The sequence below is a fragment of the Nilaparvata lugens genome, chromosome 3 (genome assembly GCF_014356525.2).
Source record: "Nilaparvata lugens isolate BPH chromosome 3, ASM1435652v1, whole genome shotgun sequence".
NCBI lineage: Eukaryota > Metazoa > Arthropoda > Insecta > Hemiptera > Delphacidae > Nilaparvata > Nilaparvata lugens.
Genome location: NC_052506.1, coordinates 73220170 through 73235070, shown reverse-complemented (window position 1 = coordinate 73235070; position 14901 = coordinate 73220170). Strand labels below are relative to the sequence as shown.

Genomic DNA, 14901 nt, shown 5'->3' with positions numbered 1-14901 from the left:
GTAAAATAACCTTGAAGTCAGCTGATTCTGATTTGATGTGAACGTGTTTACAAAATAGTTTATGAAACGGAATCAGTTTATGCTTCTAGAATTGAATAAAGTTTTTGCAATAAAATACTATCATTTTATTTGGATGAATGAAATACAAATGAGATATTATAAACTATTCAAATAATTCGATTTTCATAGAAGGATAGAACTTCTAACCTAAACTTCCATTGACATTCAGATCACATCAGATTGGCCGAATTTCAAGTGTGCTAAAACAGCTGATCAAAAACTTTTTCAAGTGTGATAAACCAGCTGATCAAAAACTTTTTCAAGTGTGATAAACCAGCTGATCAAAAACTTTTCATTATTTGTGTTTATCATTCAATAATTAAAACATTTATAATAATATCATCTTATTGTCATTTGGAAGAATAAAAAGTATAAACTCAACCTCTTACATAATCTTTTAGGTTATTTAGACAAATCAGAATAAAAAATAAAAATACTTGGACAATTTCTTGATATTCAGATTAGGTATCTCAGATTTGCTAGAGCTATGACCTTCCACTTTTGCTTTCGGAAGTGCTTATAATAGACAATGAGAATAATTATTATTCTCATATATATATTGTTTATTTTTCTGTGTGGCGAAAAATTACGTTCTCACCATGGGCAAAAATGTTTTTCCGGCTCTCAATCTTTTCTAGTCCTCGGCCTACGGCCTCGGACTTGAAAACCGATTTCGAGCCAGAAAAGTCTCATTTTCGGCCCTAGGTGCGAAATATACTATTACTTGCTCATATTTCAAACTTAAAAACAGAAACTTATGAAACAACCACGCGCATGTGATAGGGGCGTAAACCAAGTTGTGCCCTTTTTCCGTTAAATGCTTTTTTGGAATCTACGTAGTTTAGTTGGTATACCTGCAAAGTTTCACTCTTATATCTTCTTTCTCGAGATCATGACGTTGATTTTTAGGAGGCTATGTTTGTCGGGGCTCAACCAACTGACCCAACTCCCATTTGACCCAACCTACCACTAGACCCAATTTTTTAAAATAGAGAAAAACCGCGAAACCATTTGACCCAATAGACATCTGACCCAATATACCATTTGTCCCAACTCTATGAATATCAAAAAACCAACTGACCCAATTGACATCTGACCCAACCTACCACTTGACCCAACTACTGTGCTGCACTCTGGCAAAACGTCTGCAATGTTCCAGGCTTGGTTACTCTCTACCTACGGTCTACTCTTCAGGTAAAAGTCTAGAAGGCCTTGAAACCAAGCACAACTGTTTTGACAGTTCTTGCTATCTTTGAGGTTAGATTTGTGTTATTTTGTGATTTTGAGGTTAGATCTGTATTATTAAATTTGGATGAGGTTATTAGATTTGGTAAAACCACCATAAAAGCATCTTATCAATCAGTAAATGATTGATGATTATTCAATTTGATATAGGTAACTTTTCACAACTAGATTTTACCTTACTCCAAGTATTGTAGTCTATTGTTGCTATCATAGTTTTTATTAAGTCAGAAAAAAGCTGTTGACAGGTATCCTACAGCCTACGATATAAGTTCTGTAAGACAATGGAATTGAGTTACCGTATTAGAAATAGAAATTGAGTACGGAATTCCATTGAATCAGAAATAAAGCTGTAGGTGGAAGAGAGAAGGAAACAAAAGAAGACAAACAATACAACGAATATAACAAGTCACGTAAAATATTTACATCAATTCAATGTAATATCTTCAATTGTATAATATATTGTTTATAATATCACTGTTGGCTCAATATCTCTGATCTTGTTCGAACTGCTTCCACAGTAAAATTGTACACAGAGTTTATTTTGTCTACACTCAAGTTGGACAAGAGTACCGTTGCTTTATCTTCGTCATTCACAATATAATATTCTGTATAAATTTAGCAATGAATTGTCTCTTATGTGATTATACATTGGACAGACCAATAAGAAGTGTTCTACTGTTTAGTCAGTTTGCAAATTGCATATATTGGACAGTTTTCTTTACAATTTATCCAAATACCCTTTTCTTCAACAAATAAGAACATAACCAGATTAGGCCTACTACCAGCTAATCTCAGTTGGGTTAAACATCGAATTTTTTAGAAAGCCAATCCATACGTATTTGAATTGCTCACCCAAAACAAAATTTGGATTCAATTTCGTGTATCTGGGAGAGGATTGGGAATGTACGGCTCTACCCACATCTGAATTGCAGGCTTAATATTACCACATTTATATATAAGTTATGTATCAGCTCTATACAATTTTGCTTTAAATAGTTCACATCAATCCCATTATCTGTCCACATATTCTCTGCTGAGGCATATCGGAACTGTTTCTTTAGCTTTAGTAAATATACCCAATTGAATCTATCCTCCTTACCGCGCCAGTTGTGCTACCATAAAATCATAGGCCTAACACTTTTTTTGGTATCTTTCATTGGACATCTCCAGTTTTTTAAAAATTTATTGTTACAATTGCGACTTGATAGCAAGTATTTTAAGCAAAGGTGATGATGATGAGTGAGTGAATGATGATGTTTGATGTTTACCTACATTGTGAATATACGGATACAGTAGGCTATACGGATCAACCAATTTTCTGCCTTTTACAGAAAACAATAAGAGCCAGTTCAAACCTAGGGCTGCTTTCACATTGGTGTATTTTGTCGTTTTGTTGCATTATTAAGCCTCATGTTTTCAAATTCATCTTTATAATATCATATGCCCAATATTCAAGATTATAATAAACATATGTAGGGACAAAATTCAAAACATGAGGCTTAATACATTAATACATGCAACAAAACGACAAAATACAACAATATGAAAGCAGCCTAGCTGTCTCAATACAAATTGCCAAGTCCGGAGTGATACAATATAGACTAATGAATATACTTACGATTTCAGCTGTAAGATCATATTGTCAACTGAACAAGGTTCAGCTCATGAAACTCTTATTTTTCTCATTCTTGTTAGATACCCTACCAGACTAACATAGATCTGCACATCATTGCTGATAAATAAAACTTTACTTTGTAATGATTATTAATAAATTTACTATTGACCATTGTTGGCCATTTATTTGTTGTTATATTATAGAAGATACATAGCAAATGAGATCAAATTTCCATTATAAATGTGGTCTTAATAGTGGATCAAATTGGTTCCTACAATTTTAGGTCAAATTGATAATTTTTGAACCAATATTGACCGAGCTTGAGTCAATTTCCCATCTTTCCAGAGGGTCTTCTTTGCTTGGACAGACTATGCCTATTACACTGAATTTGATCCAAGGTCAAATTCAGGATCATGTTGATTAATGGGTGAATAAATGAAACGACATTGCCATTTTATTCATTATTATTTTATATTCTAGCTCTAGAATGGATAGATTCTATTTCAATGTTTACTAATTCACATAGCAGAGATTGAAACATAATAGATACTACTCTATTTTCACAAGAGTATATATTGTTGATTTTTATTAGTATTCTACCTACCATATTTTAATCTTTAAACAAGACATCATCAAGTGTTTCTCGTGGACTGAAATTTCCAATATTTTAAACTACTGTAGCTTCAAATAATAATGCATTTAATCTTCCATCAAGGCATTTTCTAATTCCATCAAGGCAGTTCAATAATTCTGAAATACAGTTCAAGCAGTCAACTTTGAAAATAATTATGATTCCCGCTTTTGAAAACAATACTGAAAATGTAGTACCAAATGTCACCACATAAGTAGGTTAGTCTTGACCGTCCTGACATCTACCAGAAAATATCGGAATGTCAACTGTCATGGCTGTCAAAGGAGTACCACTCATCAAGAAGGCATTGATGTTTTGCGCACCATAAACTATGCCACGAGAGCGCAGCACAGTAGTTGGGTCTAGTGGTAGGTTGGGTCAGATGTCAATTGGGTCAGATGTCAATTGGGTCAGATGGTTTTGTGATGTTTATAATATTGGGGCAAATGGTATATTGGGTCAGATGTCTATTGGGTCAAGTGGTTTCGCGGCTTTTCTCGATTTAAAAAAATTGGGTCAAGTGGTAGGTTGGGTGAAATGGGAATTGGGTCAGTTGGTATGCACCCATGTTTGTCAGCAGTTCTAGTTTCCACAGTCTGTGATCAGAGGGTGACATACAAACTGGTCTAAAGCAATAATGTATAAAGCCATTTTTGATAATTATATGAGAATGGGAATATTTATGAGAATGGGAATTTGTGGAGATTGTGTATTCAAGCCACATTGTGACACTTCCTTTGTGGCAGCCATTTTGAACCAGTTGGCTTTAGACCAGTTTGCTGCACGCCTGATCAGAGCTTTCAGCTTAGGCTTTTGGATTGGTTGTAAACAGAAATGCTTCATGATTATTATGCTCTAATACGTTATACTTTGCTTTTGAAATCTTAGAATTAACTTTGAGTAATAGAAAGTATTGGAACTTGATCTTTTTTATTTAACCTACGTCTTTACCGATAAACTGAGTGATGAACAAAAAGCATATTTTTTGACAATATATTCGCAAAGTCTCAGGCAGCTACCACTTAGGTTATTGATATTAAGATGTATATAACTTTTTCTCTTATCTCATAAAGGCCTGTTTCGAACAAATTTGCAAAGTCAAGCAGACTAATACCATTTAGGTTGTTATAACTTTTCTGTTTGTTATCATTTATTATTTATTTTTGAAAAATAAATTCAATAAATATCATCATTATTAGGTTTTTATCTATTAATCATCATCCATTCAATTTTTTTATTATTTTACAGCTGAAATATAATGCAAAGTCTCAAATGACTGAAACTGCCCTTCTTCCATTCAATGTGACTTGAACGGAAAAAGGTCAGTATTGAGCTATTGAATGGAATAAGGGCAGTTACAAGCATATTTTAAACATTCAATATAGATTAACTGTAGCTGTATACTTTGAATTTTTATATTCCACTCCATTCATAAGATATCAAACTACCATATGATACTAGTTCCAAGTATTTAGAAAAAAACCTCTCTATTTTGAAACTAGTTGAAAACTTCAAGGCCCATTTTCTCGAAATCCCAATTTCTGGGTTACGCCCCTATTCCATACAACTCCTCAATTAACAAAATCTATAATAGATTATCATCAACTTTACTAAGAAACAATTATTAAAAACAAAACCTATCCTAAATTAACTACCAATAAGATTTATTTGAATGAGTGTTATATTTTATGTTATATTAATATTTTACAATATTAACTACAATTAACAGACACACAACATACTACCTGGTGAGGCATAAATATTTAGACGATTTAAAACTGGCGACAGAATTAATAAAATTATTAAATTGTATATATGATTAATATATGATTAAATTGTGGCTATGTAATAAAGAAATTAATACACAGACTTCATGCATATCGTAGTAGCGACAACGAAAAAAAAACATAATATTATGTAAATTATTCTCTTATATCATGTACCAAAAAAAGTAAATAAACACATACAAGTCACATGTATCAGAGATAAGTAATATTGCATAAAATTACTCAAAATAAAGTAAATTAGAATATGAATTGGGAAAGGAACAGTTTTGGGCTTTAAGCCTTTCCCAATCATTCATACTTGAGAATGATCTTGTATATCAATGTATAAATAAATATAATATGACATTTTGAAGAGTAAAAACCTTTAAATTTGTATTGGTTCAAATTGTTAAAGAAACTACCTTTCGAGAGAGAGATTTATGCGAACATACACATTTATCTGTATGCACATTTCCACTATGGACTTCAATACTGGTAGTCAAGCATTGTCACTTTCATTTTTTTCTTCAAGCTCATTTCTTGAGGGTGCTAAGATTTAAATGGACACAACAATATTGTTACCCTGAATATAATCAAGAAAAGCTATTTGAAATAGCTTCATAACAGAAATATTGATAACATCTGTCAGAAACTAGCCAGAGTACCTACTGAGACGTATGAAGCCATTAATCTCCAGGAAGAATCTGGTGGAGGTGTTTGCTATGTTTCATAGCCATATCAACTATGGACTCCAGTTATGGGGACATGCTCCAGGCTGTAAAGATGTACTGCTCCAGCAGAAGAAAGCTCTAAGGATCCTGGATTCGGTGGGCTACTTGGACCACTGCCGATCTTTATCAACCTGAGAATACTCACATTATACAATCAAAATATCTGGCTCTCCCTGTTGCACGCAAGGGATAATTTCCACTTGCTCACAAGAAGAGAAGACAGACACTCCGACGACACCAGAGAAAAAGCGAAAATAGACATCCCTTTCTGCAGGCTGAGTAAGAAGAAGGATTGTTTTCCAATACTAGCCCTGAGGATTTACAATGCTTTACCTGACAGTGTGAAGAGCTTGGACGACAGGAGCTTTAAAAAAAAATCCAAAACTGGTTAATTGAGTCTCCATTCTGTTCAGTGGAGGAATACTTTGAGACCACTAAAAACATCAGCTAACGTCGAGTGATAATCAATGTAATGCCCACAGGCAAGGCCATTTTGAAAAAGTTGAAATATTACTATTCTTAAATGTTTTATATATGTTTGACTAAGATTACAAACGTGAATAAGTGTCTATTATGGACATAGTTTATATGTCAACTGGTTATCCAGTTATCTGGTCATGACTAAGGAGAGAAGTATGAAGTAAGTAAGTATTGATTTCCAATTAGATAATTCCATTTTCCTACAGTTACCTTGAAAAGTGACCATTCCTGCACTGATTACAGAACGCAAAGAATCACTTTTCCGCACTAGTGCGCAAAGTGATTACTTTGCGTACTCCAGATTTGCAACATGGCAACACAAAATAGTTAGTGGGTTATATGGATGAATGGTATGCGAAAGCCAAAATTAAGTTGGTTAGAATGACTGTGTTTGGATGAGAATCATTTCAATGGCTACATTTATGATAAAATCTCATTCTAGAAATCCAAAATAAGAATAATGTTCATGTAAATCATAATTTAATAATTACTTCTCATCATTTAATAATAAATAATGTTTCCTTTCTATTGATAATTATTATTACAACTGCAAGCAATGAGAAATGTACTCTAGCAAATACACATTATGAAATTTTAATTTTGAGGTTAAATAATTACCGTTCATTGATATATTGATATCCATGTGAATAAAAAAACTACAATCAAAATTATCTGGTGTCCATGTTATTTTTATTAATATTTTTAGGCTACTTTGAGCATTTTTTCGTAATTTGAGACCGTAAATCTAAAATAATTTCTGGAAATTGTTTTTAGATAGGTAGTTGGAAAGATGGAACGAACGTAGTTACGATTTTTTCCGCTAGGTCGCGCGCCTTTCGGTTCTTCATACCTCCATCATTCAAATCAGCCGTTGGCGCGTATTTTGAATGCTAATTTGTTGTTTCTTATTTGATTTTTGTAATAATTTGTGTAAAAAATGGATGTGGATAGTATTGAATGTGATTGTGGAAGTAAGACACAATAGTAGGCAGCAGCGGTAGCTCATAAAATTGACTCATAATTGAAGAAAAAAAATTAACTTACAAGAAAGAAGAATATTTGAATTCCACTTTTACTCTCCAAAAAAGCTAAGTTAGAAAACCCAGTAAATACTAGATCTAAAGCGAAATGAGTAAAACTATATCATTTCATACCTATGTAGAAAGGAATTATTATTTTTCAACATCAATCATATTATTTTATTATTATAATCTTCATTATAGTACGGTACTAATTTATGATTTTTTGTAGATGGGATAAAAATAATTGACTCCTGGATAACTCTGAAATATCACATCTATTGTCATTTCTATTAACTTCTGAACATTTATGTGTGTAATGATTGCAATACTTCATAATAAGCAATTCAAGTGCCACAATATAACACTAAAAAAAAATTGATGAATTATGAGACATTTTTACCTTCAATTACCTATATTTTACATTCAATGGTAACTGTAGGAAAAATTTAATGTGAAATACATGCATAAAGTTCCTCTGCTGCACTCAAGAAACCATTCCGTAACGTTTCTTTCGGTGCAGCAAACTGTCACTTTGCGCACTAGTTGCACAAATAACTATTTCCAATTGAATTGATTCTGATTCATTCAACAAAGGAAAACTATTATTAGCTAATAGCTATTCCTCAACTAAAGTAACTCAACCCTTAAAATTATATGTAATCATAATAATTATTATAATGTTGTTAGGATGAGGTTTCGATTTATAATTGTATTGTTACAAGAATCACCACTATCAAAAATGATAACTGTTAGATTATAATGTGCGATTATTCTAACAATACCATGCTTCAGTGTCAGTGGTAGAATTTGGTGTAGTCTGTGTTTATTTTTAGAATATTGTGAGTTGAGTAAATAAATCAACAATAACGTGCAATGGAATTTCCAAAGGTGATTAGTTGGACATTATGAGTCTGTAATTCCATTTAGGGAACACCCAGAAAGGTGCGTGTGAACGTTATTTTTCTGAGGCATGGGAATCACCGAAGACCGAACACCAACACACAGCAGTCGTGCATTGACATTCGGATCGCAGCTCATTCTTGTAATTCACTAGTTCTCCGCAGGAAGGCGCCAGCAATCACAGCAGTTTCCAAAGACCTTAATATAGAGATAATATAGACCCACAATGCCTATGCCTTCCCAATGATAGCTCTTACTTGAAATTGAATGCCGCCATTGGGGTATTTTAGCACGAGATATTATATATTATTTATTTGTAGTACTATAGATCACAAAGGCAGTGGTGGCTTTGGTATGTAATAGGGTTGCCCCCTCAATGGCGGATTTCAATTCCAAGTACGACTTTAGCGCTGCATGTGAGTCTATGCATCTTTAGGGTCTTTGGCAGGGTCATTTTAAGGTCTTTGGCAGTCTCAGTGGCGGTTGCGCACGCATCGCATTCTGTCAACCAACCTCTCCCGCTCAACGTTCCGTTCTTCATTTCTGTTCAGTTTTCAGTTGTTAGGTTCACGTTCAGTTCAGTATTGACTGTAGCGTAAATTTGTGTGTGGAGTGATAAGGAAAATATTATAACTGGTTAGTAGTTTGACGGATAATTCTGCAATGGTGGTTAGTAATTCTTCTCTACTTATTTGACTTTTACCTAAAACTTACCATTTTCTTTTGTTCTGATAAAAATAAGAACTTTTCTATTTTATTCATACTTAGTTGCTATAGATTGTAGAACTCTCAATGCCAATTTAGCTCGTTATGCAATTTTTTCTGACCTCAATAATATTCCTCAGATATTTACTATTAAGCACAATAAAATATTTATAGAGTACCTACTGTTTTTCCGTTGTTATTTATAACTTCATGACCAAGAATGCGTTTTTCATAAGTTTTTATAATTATTATTCTTTGATTTGTTGAACATGCGTTTGTTTTTGCAAATTGTTCAAAAGTTTTACCTGCGGATCCGTAACTTACTATCTTATAAAATGATACTGTAGCCGATCTTTCATAGAAACTAATTACTGTAATGGATTTTTCAACTTGTTCTGACAATCAGCTGTTTATTTTACATTGCTTTGGAAAACCACGGTATATAGAAGAAGAAACGTCATTTTATATCCAATCATCTGTTTTTAACAAATAAGTTTCATAAATCGCCAATAGGTGTTAAAAACCTCGGTTGGTGGCAATGATGCAATTTAGCTGGCTGGCCACTGCGCACATATTTCGTGGCACCTACAGTTTTCATCTAAATATAACGTGTGGAAATCAATGTTATTTACAAGAAGGTTAAATTCGGTTAAATTTCAATTGATATTTTGATTTGTGGATTTTCTTTTAATATTGTCTAGATTTATTTAACTTTATCAAGTTAATCTTATCTATCAATGGGAGCTATGACATCGGTAAGTGCGTAATATGTAGCCTGTTAATCTAGTAATTCATGCAATAATAATGTTTATCTTGATAGCACTATTTGGGAGTTGCTTGATTATTCCTGATGAAAACACAATAATTAAATTATCTTCTATTTTTTACAATTATATATTAATCCCTAATTTACTTTTTGAATCCCATTGCGGTCAAGAGATTGAATACCGTAGTATTGAATGATCGAGTAAGAATGATTTTGGATATGTATTGTTTTAAAAACTTATTTATTTGAATAAGTTGTAAATGCTCATCTTCCTTAAGTGATTATTTTTAATAGGTCTTCATCTTGATTAATATTTTCAAATTGTAACCGGGTATTTAGTTTTTCAATGAAGTTGTAAGCCACCCATATAAAGCTCATTGGATTGTCTTGTCAACTTTTATGTTTATTAGCGTATGGTGCCATGGTTATTAATTTTTTTTAAGTACGTAATTTAAGTTATATACCTCTGCTACCTTTTCTTAAGACGTCATTATCATTTAGCAACTTAGGTCACCTTCAAGTTTCTAATCATAGGAATTAGTTGGCGCCGAAGTTATGTACTAATATTGACGTCATATGAATGTCACGTAATGAAGTCTATCTGAAGAATTATTGTGCAAAAGGTGGTGTGGGTGTTGAGGGAGAATGGTCGTGGGAGTGCTAAAATAGTGTTGCGATTAGCAGTTGAGCTGTTAGCTGCGTGGCGCGAATATCTACTACTAGATTACGTAATCGGCGGTTACAGTTCTAGGTTCGTAGTTTTTGTGAACAGTATTTTAATATATTCGATTACAGAACAGGTACTCTACATAATCCCAAATGTGATACGTTTAATTTATTTGAGACAAACACAAAGCGCTTATATTCAGCACACAAGACAAATTTTCAAAGACATTACAAAAGCGATGCACACGACAGTAGGCTACAGATTAAGAATGTCATCAATTGTAAGAGCAGGAGCTTTAAACTACAAAATGCAATCTACAGTTTTATAATGAATGTTTACTGTATAATGTTCAATCACTGTGCAACTATTATTTTTGTTTAAATTCAATTTGTCAATAACGTAGTGTAGGTAATGATTATAAACTGTTTAACGTGTTCTTGTTTGTTGTTTTGCTTAAGAGAGCGCCAGCCCTGCCAGTGCCCGTGTCGTCAGTGAACACGGCAGTGATGTCGCCGGTGACAGTGGCAGCCGCAGCGGCACCAGCCGCACGGTCGCAATCGCATGCGGCGTGCCCCAGTCGCACAGCTGCGCCGCAGTCGCTTGCCGCATGCCCCAGTCGCACCTCTGTGCCGCAGTCGCATGCCACATGCCCCAAGGTGAATGGCGCCAGTCAACAACACACGCCTGCCAAGAAGACGCCGTGCGACTTCATCTTCGGAAAGGTGATCGGCGAGGGCAGCTTCTCAACCGTCTACATTGCCAAAGACATCCACAATCGCAAGGAGCTCGCCATCAAGGTAATTAGCATTGTACACTCCACAAATGTCAAACATATTTCCATTGCAACAATCTCTGGTTTAATAGCAAAGTCTATTATATCTAAAAATACTAGAAAAAACCACCACAAGTAAAACAATATATTACCTCTAGTTTTCTTAATGAAAAGAAAATCATGAGATAAAGTGACTCGTATTCAATCAAATGACTAACATCCTAAACTGGCATTATCATTGAATGCTTTCTAACTGTGTTCACATTTGAGAGATGAAGAGAAATAATCCTTTACGGATAAAAACTAATATGAATGACGTTATAAAGTAAGAATGTTAGTAGAAATTTCAAGGATGATCAGTTTTAAAAATGGATATCCATTAGAATATTTCTTCTCGACAACTGCATAGAAGGTTGAATCCACACATAGAAAGTTTATTAAATTAATAAATGAATGTATATTTTGTTGTGGTAGGTGTGTGACAAACGTGCCATTCTGCGCGAACACAAGGTGGAGTACATCAAGCGAGAGAAGGACGTGCTGAACATGGTTAGCAACAGTGGCGCGCCGTTCTTCGTGAAGCTGTTCGCGACATTCCAGGACGCGACACGCCTCTACTTTGTGCTGACCTACGCCAAACACGGCGAGCTGCTGCCGCACATCAACCGTGTCGGCTCGTTCGACATGGCCTCCTCGCGGTTCTACGCGGCCGAGATCCTCGTCGCCTTGGAGCACCTCAAGCGCCTCAACATCGTGCATCGCGACCTCAAACCGGAGAACATCCTGCTTGACGAGAACATGCACATACTCATCACCGACTTTGGATCCTCCAAAATTATGACCGACCACAATGATACCAATGGTTAGTAACCCTTCCTAAATCAGTATAGAAAGTTATTGTTATTTTTAGTTGCTTTCCTCATCGGAAGTTATCGGTCATCCACCTACAACTAAATATTTCCATTCGACAAAACATTCTTATGAACAGAGTTGTTTATATAAAGATTATGGTTTCTTGGTCCATTCCGAAATGAATTGCATTAACCTACTAAACACTGCCATTTGAACACTGAAAAAAATCAAATCAAAACCTTGAAAACTTAGGTTAGTAAGTCATCTCATTCCTTCCTAAATGAGTTTACATTCTATTCGTAGTAGAGTGTACTATCCAAACATCGTCACGACGACAAATAAAAAATCATTCTATTATGTTATCAGCATATAAACAACAAACTAATTCGACATTTAGACACCGACATTCGGTTAATTATTTGATGAAATAGACGGTGGATACCCGGTTGTACAAGAGCCTGTTCAATTTTAATTAAATTTGATTAAATTTCACGAAAAACAATTAGAAAAGGGGTTTCTGAGAAGGCTTCTCTGATAGGTTCTATTTTTTTGATTTTTTACGGTGTTCGAATGGGCAGTGTTTAGTAGGTTGATATATTGCAATTCGGAATGGATAGAAAAATATAACCAATCATCATATATTTTAACAACCAATCAAAATATAAACAATGTTGTTCATCAGCAATTTTTGTCACTGATGGAAATGGAAATGATGTTGTAGTTGAAGAAGTTTCCTATGAAGAAAGGAACTCAAAATACCAATATCCTGAATAACCTTTGTACAGTGAGAATAGTTTGTTTATGTTAGTTGATAATCAGTCTACATCTACTATTAATAACTGTCTACATGAGTCAGGCTAGAAACTGGATGTAGTAATTATTTATGTCGCATCAATCAAATCTTAAGAAATGCAAATACGCCTTTCCAATACTATTGTATTACATTATTTGTACTTAATTCCCAGTTATCACTGCTAGTATTGTTAGTATCAATGCGATTACAATATTATAGTAAGATTCTTGTTATAATGATTACATAACAAACTGAAATAGAAATGAGTTTGAAATTCAATATTCGGCATAAAAGTTGTTAATCATATGAATGTAAATTATAAAAAGTAGTTTTTGGTGCAGATAAAGACGACAGATCTAGAGCGAGGAGGAACAGATTTGTTGGGACAGCACAGTACGTTTCTCCAGAGCTTCTGACCGCCAAAACCGCCTCCGCCAGCTCCGATCTGTGGGCTTTCGGCTGCATCATCTACCAAATGGTCTATGGTCTACCTCCATTCCGATCAGAGTAATTGTTATTCCATTATCAATATTATTTTTAGCGTATTTGAAGATAATAAAATACGGCAATTGGAAAAAAAATACTTTATACGGTCTGTTCATTCTCAGCTCGTTTTCAATATGGGCTTTGAAATTGAAGAAACGTGGCTAGGGATTTTGAACAACACAGTTTTTAAATTCTCGTGATCTAAATTTCTGTTATCATGATTCAAAGCAGTTATCGCTAGTATTGTACCACTTCTGGATTAACATTCATCTAAGTAGACTTGTACTGTATTAGCAAATAGTACCAAAACTATTGTTTTATTTAGTTGATGATCTGCTTTCAACGTCTAACCCAGTTTTCCTATTGTTGCAGGACTGAATTCCTAATTTTCAAACAGATAAGGAACCTAAACTACGAATTCCCTGATGGATTCTGCCCTGTCGCTAAGGATCTTATTGAAAAACTGTTGGTGAGTCTACTTCAATTTTCAAACTACAAAACTACGGTTTTCTTATTTAGTCGAATATATGTTGATACTATTTAGGTTCTTAAATTGAGATTGCCTCTATAACGTAAAGAACCTAGTAAAACCAAATTGTTTGAAGTGATTCTATGGAAGGACAAACAGTCCGTATAGCTTATATTAGAAGGACAAACAAGTTTTAATAGTTCATTATATATGCCAAATTAACAAATCTCTTATAATTTTATTAAATTTAGCAAAAACAAAACACAATCGCGAACAAGCTAGTGTAAAGTGTAAACATAACCTTTATTAAATATATGTATCAATGTTTATTGTTTGATATTTACAGGTTCTAGAGCCAAGCCAGAGGTTAGGAGCGTCAGACGAAGTTGGTTACCCATCAATCAGACAGCACAATTTCTTCCAAAGTATTGAGTTTGACACACTGCAGAACCAGACTCCTCCACTCATCTACTCCTACCACTCGCCCCTTTGATATAGAGAATAAGATTAATAAGAGCGAAGTCCGCTATGATTCCACTGCGCTAGTGTCGCCACCAGAAATTTCGGACAAGAAGTCGATTATATTTTTATATTTTCATCGGTCATGTTTCATGTAGGCTAAGCCTATAGTGAGGTCCACGTTATAATGACAGTGGATAAAGATAGAAGAATAGCAATGCCGATTCTCTGCATTAATTAATCATATTTCTACACTGTCAAAAACATAATTAGCACCATTGTGGACCTAGAAGGATAGTGCCACTGGCTTTGTCTATAGACAAGGATAGCAAAACCAAAGTTGATCAAATACTGTCTTATAACGTGGATTTCACTATAGTGTCAATATGATCGTTTATTATTGCTTCCTTACAGTTTGTATTTTGAGATATTTATTAAAAGACTTCATTAATAAAATAGTAATAAGTAATAAAATATAAGTT

At 34.1% G+C, this 14901-nt stretch overlaps 1 protein-coding gene across 7 annotated transcripts; it reads left to right on the top strand.

Moving 5' to 3' along the window:
* The first annotated feature begins 8915 nt into the window (after positions 1-8915).
* Positions 8916-14901, top strand: LOC120350564 (putative 3-phosphoinositide-dependent protein kinase 2). Of its 7 annotated transcripts, none has more exons than XM_039424508.1 (6): positions 8916-9086; positions 11047-11385; positions 11835-12222; positions 13347-13512; positions 13864-13960; positions 14307-14901. In XM_039424508.1, exons 2-6 carry the CDS (start codon positions 11095-11097, stop codon positions 14451-14453), a joined length of 1089 nt encoding a protein of 362 aa, XP_039280442.1. In that variant the 5' UTR covers positions 8916-9086; positions 11047-11094; the 3' UTR covers positions 14454-14901. The 7 variants fall into 7 exon arrangements, with proteins under 7 accessions (XP_039280442.1, XP_039280440.1, XP_039280439.1 ...); XM_039424506.1 differs by having other exon boundaries at positions 13335-13512; XM_039424505.1 differs by having other exon boundaries at positions 8921-9119.

Coding starts and splice junctions, on each gene's coding strand:
- LOC120350564 (XM_039424502.1), top strand. Junction 11,386..11,834: donor GCAAGGAGCTCGCCATCAAG/GTAATTAGCATT, acceptor TTGTTGTGGTAG/GTGTGTGACAAACGTGCCAT. Junction 12,223..13,334: donor CGACCACAATGATACCAATG/GTTAGTAACCCT, acceptor TATAAAAAGTAG/TTTTTGGTGCAGATAAAGAC.